The sequence below is a fragment of the Panthera tigris genome, chromosome B3 (assembly GCF_018350195.1).
Source record: "Panthera tigris isolate Pti1 chromosome B3, P.tigris_Pti1_mat1.1, whole genome shotgun sequence".
Taxonomy (NCBI): Eukaryota; Metazoa; Chordata; class Mammalia; order Carnivora; family Felidae; genus Panthera; species Panthera tigris.
This window is the reverse complement of record NC_056665.1, coordinates 2,153,066-2,165,797: the sequence shown is the minus strand read 5'-3', so window position 1 is coordinate 2,165,797 and position 12,732 is coordinate 2,153,066. Positions and strand designations below refer to the sequence as shown.

Below are 12,732 nucleotides of genomic sequence, written 5' to 3'. Positions count from 1 at the left end.
GTGATTTAAAGGAAACACTGCACTTGAGCCCCCTCCCCTGGGGCAGGGGTCTCGGTTCCTCCCACTGGACTCTCGGCCTCCAGGGAAGGCCCGAAGGCAGGTTCCCAGGTTCCCTTCTTGAGTAGCTGAGGCCACTCTGGCTAGAACATTCTTCAAGGGACTGACAGTGAGGCAGTGGTGGCGTGAGTAGAACATGAGGGGCTGGATCCCCGCTGCTCGCTCATGGGCCGTGACCTTCACCCTGCAAGCCTCAGCTGCGGCCTCCACAAGCCGGGCCACGAACACCGATTTCAGAGAATATGGCGGGAGGCTCGGTGCTGGCCCCGGTGGACGCCCCATACCAGGACCCTCGCTCACTGGGCACAGGGTCAGGGCTCACTGGAGGGGCACCGAGACTGGGGGCCCTCACCCACTGGTTACGGGGTCAGGCCTCGCTCGGGGGGCACCAAGACTGGGGACCCTCGCCCGCCGGGGGCAGGGTCAGCGCTCACTGGAGGGGGCACTGTGCCCGGGGACCCTCGCCCACTGGGCACAAAGTCAGGGTTCACTGGAGGGGCACTGTGCCCGGGGACCCTCGCCCACTGGGCACAAAGTTAGGGCTCACTGGACAGGGCACTGTGCCCGGGGACCCTCGCCCACTGGGCACAAAGTCAGGGTTCACTGGAGGGGCACTGTGCCTGGGGACCCTCGCCCACTGGGCACAAAGTTAGGGCTCACTGGACAGGGCACTGTGCCCGGGGACCCTTGCCCACTGGGCACAAAGTCAGGGTTCACTGGACAGGGCACTGTGCCCGGGGACCCTCGCCTGCTGGGCACAGTCAGGGCTCACTGGACGGGGCACTGTGCCCAGAGACCCTCATCCACTGGGCACAAAGTCAGGGCTCACTGGGGGCGGGTACCTCACCCTGCCACCTTCCCCAAGGCCCGCCCCTCCTCCTGTGCCCCTGAGTCCTTGCCTACTTCCTTGTAGGAAACCACTGTCCCTCACAGACCTCCCTGCTCTGACCTCTCCAGGCCCACCGCCCAGCTCAGGGGACGGCTTCTGGAGGACAAGGTCCTGACAAACGGCCCACACGTGCTGTGTCCTCTCGGCTGCCCACACGGCACCCCTGGCCGCTCCTGCGTGGCCCACGACGGCCTCAGAAACGCCTGCTCTGTCAGGGGGACACTGATGACTGGCAACTCTTCCTTCTCAGCTCCCTGGGGTGTGCCCTCTGCCCGTGCCCCCCGCACGCCTGCAGGCCCCTCTCTGGCCCCACCGCCCGTATAAGCACAAGCCGAGTGTGAGAAGGTTTCTCTTCTCACAGTCTTCTCCCCGGTTGACCTTTTTTAAACCCTGCCGTGTCCGTTCCCCGCCCCCCCCCGGGGCCTCAGTTTCCTCATCTGCACTATCAGGGACTGGACAGAAGATCCGGACACGGGGCTCTGTCCACGCACCGTGCCAGCGCCCCCAGCACCACCTGTGTCCCCAGGGCGGCTCCCCGGTCCCAGCCTGGCTCCCCAGCTCCGCGTCCCACGGCTCTGGTCTCTGTGCCGTCCTGGGTGGGCGTCCTCCACACCCTCGGGGCCCCGGCCCCTTCCTTGCGCCTCACTCAGCAGCGTCTGGTTTCCCCCCCGCCCCCCACACCCCCCGGGCTCTGTGCGGAAGGACCAGCCCGCTTCCTGGAGCAAAAGCCAAGGGGACGGAGGAGAGGGGCCCGTGCCACGTCTCCGTTCCTTCAGAAGCGCGTCCTGACTGCGTCCGGCGCCCAGGCCGGGCCAGCCTGTCACAGCCGGCATCGCGCCCGGCCTCCAGGGGGGCAGCGGGCCTGCGCTCGGGTGTCCCCCCGCCGTCAGCCTGCAGGAAGGCACATCCCGCCTCTCTTCCCGGCTCTGACCGGGGGCCGCGTCGTGTGGCAGGAGTGGCCACGGGACATTGTCGCTAAGAAGGCCGCTTTGTTTCCTTCCAGACCCGCGTCAGGAAGGCGGCTGGTGCCCGGCCGGAGCCCGGCGGCCGTCCGGCCCTGGCGATGTGAGGGCCGGGGGAGGGGGACCGGCGGGAGGCCGGGGGCGCGCGGTCTGGAAGGACTTACGCGGTAGTTGGAGTGTGCTCGGTTATTGTGGAACCTTCCCAGCGGGATGTGCTCGGAGTAACCTGGCGAGTACGTTCCCACCGACGGGCCCGTCGGAACGTGGTGAAAAATGAACCAGAATCCGGTTTCCTGTGGGAGGAGGGCACCGGGGGGGAGAGCCGCCGAAATCAGCCCAGCACACCCCTGGTCGGGGCCGCGGGCTGGCGCCAGCCCCCCACGGGCCCCCTGCCGCCCTCCCCCAGACACATCTCCGGGAGACGGTCCAAACTCTGGCAGATGCGTTTCGTGGGGCCCACCCGGGCTGTGCCGACCCTTCACAGGGTCCCGCTCGATCGGCCGTGGGCTCCAAGCGGCTGGATTGCAGAGTCCCCGAGGGGAACATCCCGTGATGTGCTTGGCCCCTCTCATCTGGCAGCTGGGGAAGCCGAGGCCCAGAGACGGCACCTGGCCCGCTCGGGGTCCCCCGGACGGCGAGCCGCAGGGAGGAATGGCCGTGTAGACGGAGTGCCGTGTTTGGGTCCCACGCACGCCCCTGGGCACGGCAGCGCTCCCTGCCTCGGTTTCCCCACCCGCCACATGGAGGGTAGTGGCGCCGGCCTCGGAGGGCTGACGCGAGAATTAAACTACTTCGGCTTGGAGCGCTGGTGTGCCAGGCACCGCCCAGGCTGCACCCATTGGATCCCACGAGGAGTCGTTTCGATAAAGGGCTTTGATCGCCAATATGACGCAGCGACGGAGCCATCCGTCAAAAGCAAGTCCGTCCGCCGCCAGTCTGGTTTTTACGTCTCCGCCCCAGCGGAGCCTGAGCTGGGGCCCCGAACCCACACTCCGGGCTCATCCCCGGCCGCCGCCGCCTCCCAGCCCCCCACCTTCCCTTCTGCCCGGCCCGGGACCCCTTGCGCTCACCTCGGAGCCCGCGGCCGCACAGTTGATGAGGTTGTTGTTGGGGTTGGCCATCCAGAAGGTGGACACTGCGCTGCAGGGGGGGGGGGGGAAACGGAGATCGCGCGGGGTCACGTGACTGGCGGCCAGCTCCTGCCCCCCTCGTCAGACACTCGAGGAATCCTTAATTTACGATGAGACTCGCTTTTCTCGTTCGAGTGCGGTACATCTAAGCGCCTCACGTGCTCAGAATTTCCAGGGGGCCATGGCCCCGTGGGGCGGAGGCAGACCAGAGGTCACGAGTGCCCGGGAGAGGGGCCGTTACTAAGGGGGAGACCCCGCACCGGCGGGCGGGTCACACGGGAACCCCCGTCTGCCGGTGCCCACGGCCACACGCCCTCTCACGGGAGCGCCGTGTGACGTCGGCAGAAGCCGGAGGACAAGAACAGAGGTTCTCTGATGGACGTGAGGCGAGCTGGGGAGGTACAGCACGCCCTGCCCTCTGCACCCGCTGACCCCTGCGCCCTCTGCACCCCCTGCGCCCTCTGGCCGCGAGGCTGAAGACACCAGGTGGTGAAGGGCTGGCAGGTGCAAGCTTCCCAGAAGCCCCAGGGTGCAGAGGTCAGAGGCCGCCTGGGGCGGGGCGGGAGGGGGGGGTGCGTGTGGCCTGGAGACGAAGCCACTCACTTGCAGTCCTGCCGGGGCTTGGGGACGTAGCCCGGGTACGAGTCTTCCGTGATCATCCTGCACATCTTGCTGTCCCGGTCGGAGGGGAGGAGGGTTCCAGACTTGACCAGGAGGCCCAGACAGTGGTCAAAGGTGTTGCGTTCCTCCGGCCCGTCCTCCGTGAAGAAGCAGTGGCCCAGGGAGTTATAGCCCACCACGTCCTTGACCTGCAGGGGCCAAGACAGGAGGGGACACGTCGCCCAGCGTCCAGCTGCTCATCAGGCACACGTGAGACGCCGCCAGCCGTACGGCCGGTCCCGCTGGGAGCAGGGGAGGCGTGGGGAGGGGGAGGGACGAACGGCGACTTCGAAGCCCCTTCCCGCTGGAGGTGCTGCGGCCGAGGCTCCGCGGGGCGGGAGGGGACAGGGTGTCAGAAGTGCGTCCAGGAGGAGGTAGGGACAGGTCACGTGACCCCGCCCTGGCGAGAACGCGGCGGGCCCCCGGCCCACAAGGACGGCAGGCGAGGTCCGGCACAGGAAGGTAGGGGGAGCGTCCCCGGGAGGCAGCCCGAGAGCCAGGCCAGGCCGTGCCCTCACCCGGGGCCCCGAGCCAGCCTCACAGCCCAGGAGGCACAGCCCGCGACACCTGCAGACTCGAGGGCCAAGAACCAGAAAAGCGTGCAAACCCCAGCTCGTCAGAACCCATCTTGGAATCCCGGAGTCAGCGGGGGGCGAGGGGCGCAGGGGGGAGGAGGAGCGGGAAGGCCGTTCTCAGGCCCCGAGAGAGCCGGGATGGTCCCAGGGCATCTGTCACACAGGCCCCCGGCCCCCGGTCCCCTTGCCCGCCGCAGATGAGCCATTCCAGCTCTGCCATCTCGGAGGCCCCTTCTGGGCCTGAACCCCGCTAACATATCAGCCTCGGAACCAAGAGATCCTCAGGTGGGCCTGAGCCCCAGCTCCCTGCCCGGCGCCAGTCGCTCACAAGCATCTCTGGCAGACGGGCTCTGTGCTCCCCCTCGAATGCCCCAGAGACGGGACGCTCACCACCTCACGAGGCAGCCTGTCCACGGTGGGACCCCCAGGACGGCGAGAAGCACCTCGTTCTTCTTAGCCGAGACCTGCCGGCCTCACCCCCACCCTGGGGCCTGACCGCCCAGTGGCGTCACCCGACGAGGACGCTCCTGCCTCCCTAGGACTGTTCCACTCACACCTGTTAAGTACCTACCGCCAGGCCCGGCCCGGAACATCCACACACCGTCCAGACACAGCTCCCCCCGCAGTACCGGGCACAGTTCGAGGGGCCGGCCCGTACTTGGTCGGATGTTTAGCGGCAACCCTGGCCTCCGCCCCCGATGCCGACAGCACCTCCTCAGAGTGACAACAGGGGCGCCTGGGCGGCCCGGTCGGTTGAGCCTCCGACTTCGGCTCGGGTCACAATCTCTCAGTCTGTGGGTTCGAGCCCCGCGTCGGGCTCTGTGCTGACAGCGCGGAGCCCGGAGCCTGCTTCGGATTCTGTGTCTCCCTCTCTCTCTGCCTCTCCCCTGCTCACACTCTGTCTCTGTCTCTCAAAAATAAATAAACATTAACAAAAAATTTTTTAAATGTCTCCAGGCTCATTGCCAATATTGCACTGGTGTGTGTGTGTGTGTGTGTGTGTGTGTGTGTGTGTGTGACAAAACTGGCCTGACTGGGATGCACAGATCGAGGGTAAATACCCCAACTCCCTCCCAAGTCGTTGACAAAGCCTGCCCATTCCCATTTTTAGGCAACCATGCTCTGGAAGCATCCGGAACGGGGACCCTTTGTGTCCTTTTAGTCTTGCTGAAACCTGGCACGATTCTATGATCACTGTTTGCAGTTCTTGGCTTTGTCGTGTTTTTAGAGGTAGGGAAAGTGAGGCTCTGGGAAGTCAAGTGATTTGCCCAAGGTCACAAGACCCACGTGCTCAAGGTCAGGGCTGGAACCCCGGTTTTCTAATTGTGTCCATTCACCCCAAAGGGGAGGATCCGCCCTGTTCCAGGAGAGCTCTGTTCCCTCAAGCGTCCGTCCCTAAACTCTGGCCACTGGCAAGGGCGTGGTCTTGAATCCCATTCGGTCCCTCAATGAGCATTTTGTAAACACCAAAGTCATCCAGTGGGACTGCTTCCTCTCCTCCCAGTGAGCTCTGAAAGCGTGTTATAAATAGCCTGGAAAGACAAGGACGGGAGGAAGAGGCAAGGAGCTGGGAGGCATCTCAGAGCAAGTTCCGGGCCTCAACTTGGCAAGGAGGGCAAGATGCCCAGGGAAGGGGCGGGGGGGGGGGGCGGCGGCTCCCAGGGGCTCATGAACCTCGGGCTGGAGCCCCGCTTGGATCCAGGCCCCCTGCCTCCCACCCGAGGCTCTTCCAAAATCGTAAGCCCCCGCCTGCCCCACCGTCTGATCACACCTTGCGTGGCCCTTCTCTGAAGGAAGTGAATGGTGGATCAGGGACATTCTAATCCTGACCAGTGCCCCAGGGAGAACTCCCTCCAAGCCCCTTGAGGTGCGCCACGGAGAGAAAAGTCCCCATCGAAAGGAGGAACAAGGACTATTTTTTGGGTGTCAGGTATCTTACAGACAGTATCTCACTTAATTCTTATGAGAACATCATTCCCTCTCACCCAATGACACTGAGGCAGAGAGTTGCCCAAAGCCACTTTCCCTTCAGGGACAGAACTGAGACCCGATTCTCCATCTGCCTGATCCTATAACCTGTGTGCTAATCGGCTGTCTGCACCCCAGGCAGAAAAAACCCCCCTCATCCCGTGTTGCGTTTCTTTCTCCTTATCGGGGTGGCAGGGGGAGGGCGGTGAGGGTGGCGTGGGTGGTCCAGGCGACAGCACGGGACGGGGGAAGCAGGTGCTGGGTGGGGAGTAGAAGGCACAAGTTTCCGCCACAGACTTGCTGCGCCCGGCCCGGGAGCCCCTGGTGTGACAGGTGCCTCCCAGAGCCTTCTGGCTCCTGGGTCTACGATCAGTCTGCCTTAGAGCATTTCCCAGGATTAGATATTTACACCGTGACATACACAGAACTGGAGACAGAAGACGGGCAGACAGGTAGAAAAATCGGGAGGCTGGAGCCGCACGTGCAAACACACGCGTTCAGATTTGCAGGAGGGCACCACGTCCCTGCGCACGCTAATCCAATAACGTTTACGTATTTCTGAGACAGAGAGAGACAGAGCATGAACGGGGGAGGGTCAGAGAGAGAGGGAGACACAGAATCGGAAACAGGCTCCAGGCTCCGAGCCGTCAGCCCAGAGCCCGACGCGGGGCTCGAACTCACGAACCGCGAGATCGTGACCAGAGCCGGAGCCGGACGCTCAACCGACCAAGCCCCCCGGGCGCCCCCTTCCGCAGTATTCTCTTCTACCAACTACACCCATTCCTTCCTTCTCCTGGACATCACCCCTGTTGACGGTTGCCAGTCCTGAGAGGGATTCCTGAAAGCCCTTTTTAAAGTCTTCAACCATCGTTAGGTGGGGCTTCACCAAAATTTCTCAGCCCTCAGGGGCGGCTTCAGTAAAAATGACCATTTAATCTGCCGTCTGGCGTTACAGCAGAGGGAGGCGCCGGGAAGGAAGCTGGGAAAACGGGTACAAGGAGGCGCGTCCCCGGGCAAAGCCGCCTGCCTACAGCAAGAGAAAGAAGCGGCCGTCGGAGACAAGGAGACGCGAGTGGAAACCGGCCCTGCTGATGCCGCCGTCCCGGGTACATGTGACACAGTTCGTTGTAGTGAGAAACTTGCGGCAAATACGATCATATTAAAAGAAAGACCGGGATTCCCAGGCTTCCGCCGCTAATCGTGTGTGTTTTTGAGCCACCGGAGAAAAGAGGCCCGGTGTCGGCGGTAACTTGCTTCGCAGTGTCGTAAGGAGCGTCGGGACACGCGCACGAAGCCGGGAAGGAGGCAGGACCCCGTCGCCCTCCGTCCGCCTCGCCAGGAAAGGACCGAGGCCCGGAGCGGGAGGCAAGGACAGCGGCCGTGGCCCGCTTTCGGTTGCTTCCTGCGCTGACCGGTGGGTGGGGCGGCCCTCCCTCGTCCCCGACCCGTCGGCAGAAGCCCCGGCCAGGAAACTCGTGGGGGAAGCAAGCAAGGCTTCCTCACGTGGGCTCAGGAGCGGCCAAGTTCAAGAAGCGGCTGAGACTATGAACTTGAGAGACCGGGGAGAGGGGAAACCAGGAGACACGCACGCTCGCCCGTGAGTCCCAGAGCTGAGGTGGGGACACAGGGCAGGGGGCTCGTGCCAGGGGCGTCCAGGGGTGCCCCGGCCATCGGCAGAAGGACACAGGACGGCGTGTCCCTAAGGCTGGAGGGCTTGGGGGGGGCGGCACGGGGCACGGCCAGCAGACCCAAGCCGGGGGCGTCCCGGCTGCTCCCGGAGGCATTTACACCAACGACGACACATTGCGAGCAGGGGACGAGGTGGGGAAGCGGGGAAGGACAGATTTTCTTCCCCACCCCCACTCTTCGCCCCAAAAACAGGGGAGTCGGGGGGCGGTGGGGGGACGAACAGAATCCATATGGGCGTCTTTTCTACCTTCCTCAAAACTACTGGAAGACATTCATTGTTTCCACGAAGGAAAGGTGGGGGGGTCCCCCGTGTCCTGCCCCGGAGCTCAGAAACACACACGAGGACACGGTGGGAGCCCCCCGCAGGCCCCCAGGTACCCCGCGTGCGGACACCTTGCAGGACGGCCTTCCCCTGAGCGCCGGCCTCGCCCACACGGTAAACCGCTCACGCCGAGACGAAGCGAGCGAACGTCAAATGCCGACGGAGAGGGTCCGGCCCCCTTCCGACGACGCGGTGCGGCTCCCAAACCCCAGCCCCCCTCGGGGGGAGGAACGGGAAGGGCTCAGGGAGTCAGAGGCCTGCGCTTTGTCCGGGTTTGAGCCACGGCGATTCGGTTTCACCGTGGAAGGGCCACACGGGTCCGTGGCTCCGGATGGCACCCGGGGGGCTGACGGCTGCTGCCTCCCAGTCTGGTGGCCGGCGTCCCCGGGTGGGCAGACGGAAGGACGGCCGCGGGGCGGGACCGCAGGGTCTCCTGCCTCCGAGGGGCTGTCCGCGGCTCTGGCTCCAGAAAGCCTTCTCTGCCGCGGGGGCAGCTCCCCGCCTGCATCCCTGCTCGGGCCGCTTGCCCCGCGGCTGCCTGCCGAGGCCTCCGCCCCCCTCACCGCTGCTGGCCCTGCGTCCCCCACCACTGCCTGTGTCGGCCGAGACCCGGGCTCCGGGCTCTCGGAAGCCTACCGTGACCAAGATGGCCACATCCTCTCATACTTGTCGTCTTTTTAAAAAAATTGTATGTGTTTATGTATGTATTTTTTGAGAGAGAGAGAGAGATAGCGAGCAGGGGAGGGGCAGAGAGGGAGGGAGAGAGAGTCCCAAGCAGGCCCCGCGCTGTCAGCACAGAGCCTGAACTCATGAGCCGTGAGATCGTGACCTGAGCCAAAACCGAGAGTCCGACGCTTAACTGAGCCACCAGGCGCCCCCTTCGTTCTTATTTTCTAACTGAGAAACCACGAGAGGTGTTTGTCAGGCCCTGCACAGCCGCACATCCACGCTACATGGCGTGTGCGTGTGTATGTGTGAAATGTCCACGCTACGCGTGTGCGTGTGACTGCCCCGAGCTTGAGAACAGCTCCCACTCAGCCCAGATCTGTAGTTACAGGGCCTCTGGGAATCTTAGTACCTTTCTGTCCAGGAACGGGAAGCAGGGGTGAATTTACGCTGAGTTTAAGGACGAAACTTCAGAACAAATGCTCCAATCAAGCAAAGGGCCTCACACTCGGGCCTGTTCCCCTTCTCAACTAATTCTGCGCCGTCCCGGTTCCCACAGCTTCTGAGCTCAGTCACCACCCGCGAGGGACCGTCTCCAACTGGCCGCGTGGGGCCCGGTCGGCAAACCGCGCGGGCGGACGGCACGGACCAGACGCTGCTCCGGGGCCGAGTGTGTGCCCCGCGCCCCGCGTCCTTGGCTCCCTCCTTACAACCACCGCGTGGGACGGGTCCTGCTCGCCTCCCCGTTTTCCAGAGGAGGAAACAGAGGCACGGAGAGGTAAGACGCCCCCCTTCCCTCTTCCTTGAGCCGGAAAAAAGTTCACGTTCAGCACAACCCCTCCCCTCCCGCCGGGGAGGATCAGCCCCGGCCCCCGGTCAGCTTCCACGGGAGCCCCGGCCGGGGGGTCCCCTGTGGCACCCGTGCCTGTGTTTGCTGCGACTTCCCCACCCGGCTGAGGAGGGAACGGGGTGCCACGGCTCATACCCTGGGGACTAAGCCCTAGAACCCGAGGCTTCCAGACCGGGCCCCGCGGCCCATGCCGTCCCCCTGTTTCTCAGTGGGTTTTCAAATCCGAGCACCTGAGGCAGCAGGCACCGCTCAGAACATAGGAGCGCACCGAGCAGACTGGCAGCGGCTTCACCAGCAGCACGCGGACGGCCTCACCCCTCCCCTGCCTGGTGCGGAGGTCCATCACGTCGGGCTTCGAGCAGGGCTGCAAACTCGGGGGGCTTTGGGGGCCAACGGGCCATGGGTCGAGTGGCACCGGCCTGGGGCGTTTGCTGTGATGTGCTAGGGAGTGGGGGACACAGGGGAGCCCTCGGATGCAGGCCCGGCTCAGCTGTGGCCCTGCCCCAGGCCCTTGTGCTGTGCTGGAGTGTGGGTCCCACCTGCCTACCCAGACCACTTTTCTTCTTTTTTTTCTCTTTTCAAATGCAATTGCTTTTTGAAACTAAAAATTTTTGAATGTTTTATTTTTGGAGAGAGAAACAAAAGCATGCAGGGGAGGGGCAGAGAGAGAGAGAGAGGGAGGGAGACACAGAATCCGAAGCAGGCTCCAGGCTCTGAGCCATCAGCACAGAGCCCGACGCGGGGCTCGAACCCACGAACCGCGAGACCACGACCCGAGCCGACGTCGGACGCTTAACCGACCCAGCCACGCAGGCGCCCCCCAAGACCACTTTTCAAGAGAAGCCAAGAATCCAGATTTCTCTGTGAAACCTCTTAATTTTTAAATGATGGAAACTAATCCCAATGTTTCTTTAAACACTATTTAAGCCAAACAAAACACAATCTGGATTCAGCTTGCAGAATGCCAGCTTGTAACGTCCAGGTCTTAGAATTTCTAGAGGATAAAAGTTGAGTTCTTTATCTTTTCTTTCTTTCTTTCTTTCTTTCTTTCTTTCTTTCTTTCTTTCTTTCTTTTCTTTCTTCCTTCTCTTTCTTCCTTCCTTCCTTCTCTTCCTCCCTTCCTTTTTCTTTTTTCTTTTTTCTTTTTTTTCCTTCCTTCCTTCCTTCCTTTTCTTTCTTCCTTCTCTTTCTTCCTTCCTTCCTTTCCTTCCTTCTCTTCCTCCCTCCCTTCCTTCCTTTTTCTCTTTTATTTTCTTTCTTTCTTTCTTTCTTTCTTTCTTTCTTTCTTTCTTTCTTTCTTTCTTTCTTTCTTTCTTTTGTTTTTTTGAGAAGCACAGAGAGGCAGAGGCAGAGAGAGAGAGAATCCCAAGCAGGCTCCACACTCAGCACAGAGCCTGACTGGGGGCTCGACCCCACAAACCATTAGAATGTGACTTGAGACAAAATGAAGAGTCCGATTTTGACTGAGCCGAGCCCCCCCGGGCGCCCCCCAAGTGTAGTTCATTTAAAGAAGAACAACTTAGTGTAAAAATCGGCTGTGCGAATCGGGACAAGCCTGATGCACACTCTGCTCACGAAGCCGTGCCTCCCGGCGGAGCTCGCGCTGAAGGACGCCCGGTGCCACAGGGGAAAGGTCTGTTGCGGCCGCCACGAGCGTGGGGGGCAGAGGCCACGGCGTGGAGTCTTGGCATGACCCCCTTGCCGGCCCTGGCAGACCCGTCGTGCCGCGGAAAGGTCCCCGGATGGCCCGCGGCTCTAACGCGGCACCGAGGGGCCGGGATTCCCCGGGACCGCCGCCAACTCACACCCCTGCAGCCCGGCGCCCTTTGGCAAAGGCACAGCTCCGTTCCCTCTTTCCGTTTTGGCTGGAGACCTGCTCTCAACTGGCACCATGCTCAACTGTGAGGCAAGGATGGTTCAATCCCCAGGAGAAACGACCAGATCCGGACGTCCCTCCAGCGCCGACGGCCCGGGGGAAGGGGACTCGAGGGCGGGGAGGTGACGGAGCCTCCTCTTCCCCGGGAAGGAGGTGCTTACCAGCAGGCCGTTGGAGCCGTGCACGGTGACGCAGCGCGAGAACGTGTGGTGGATGGAGAGCTCCCGGACGTAGGTGGGCGGGTCGTAGCCTCCCCGTCCGTCCACGTCGCCCGCCAGGTGGAAGTGAATGGGGTACTGCCCCACCAGCTGCTGTCCCATGTGCTTCAGCTCCACGCCCTCCAGGTGGGCCGCCTTGAAGCCCAGCGCGAACTGGAAGAGGGGAGCCGAGGGTCGGAACGGTCTGGGAGGCGCCCCCGGCTCCTCGCTGCCGCCACGTCCCGCACACGCAAAGGGCGGGCCAAGCCCTGCCTCGGCCACGAAGCAAATCAAAGATCCGATCTGCAAACGGCCCTTCTCATCCCCCGGGGGGCCGAGGCTCCGCGAGGAACACAGGGATGTTACCAGGCAGTGAACTTCCCCGGGGGAAGGACCTAGGTCCCCCTAGGTCACTCCTAGGTCCCTGAGGGTCACGAGGAAGGGGGATCCCCGAGATAACCGGGGGCGGGGGGAGGCTGGCATGAGCCCTCCCCCCGCCAGGAGGATGGGAATCCGGGGTAGGGCGGGCCGTGGGGCAGAAGGAGCCTGTGGCCTGGCCCACGGTCTCCAGGTGAGAGGAAGGGGACGCTGAGCCCAAGTCCCCATCAGCCCGTGACTCCGGGAGCGTGTGCGGGGCTCGGGGTGCCCCACGGGCTGGCTACACCGTGCACGTCCACGAAAGCACGCTCCAGAAACGCCTCCCGTCAACAGTGGGGCTCAGCCCTCTGCCACTAGAGTAGGGTGGCCTTCGGGACTCGCCAACCACTGTCCCCAAGGCAGGCGTCACCCGCAACGCGGCTCTGGTAGGGCCGCCCTGGAGGGCTCTGTTGGCAATGCCTCCGAGGTCTGGTTTGGGCCACGTGGCAGGGAGCTGGAAACAGTTCTCGGCTG

The 12,732-nt window shown here is 63.2% G+C and overlaps 1 protein-coding gene across 1 annotated transcript in view; it reads right to left on the bottom strand.

Moving 5' to 3' along the window:
* Nucleotides 1–12,732, bottom strand: part of LOC102952897 (cell migration inducing hyaluronidase 1) — a 48,790-nt gene that overhangs the window by 17,296 nt on the left and 18,762 nt on the right. Inside the window, exons 12-15 of the mRNA XM_042987761.1 lie at nt 11,806–12,015; nt 3,642–3,847; nt 2,979–3,048; nt 2,073–2,201 (exon numbers count right to left, since the gene is read on the bottom strand). Of these exons, the coding sequence (XP_042843695.1) occupies nt 2,073–2,201; nt 2,979–3,048; nt 3,642–3,847; nt 11,806–12,015 (615 nt within the window). The remainder of the gene's footprint in view (nt 1–2,072; nt 2,202–2,978; nt 3,049–3,641; nt 3,848–11,805; nt 12,016–12,732) is intronic.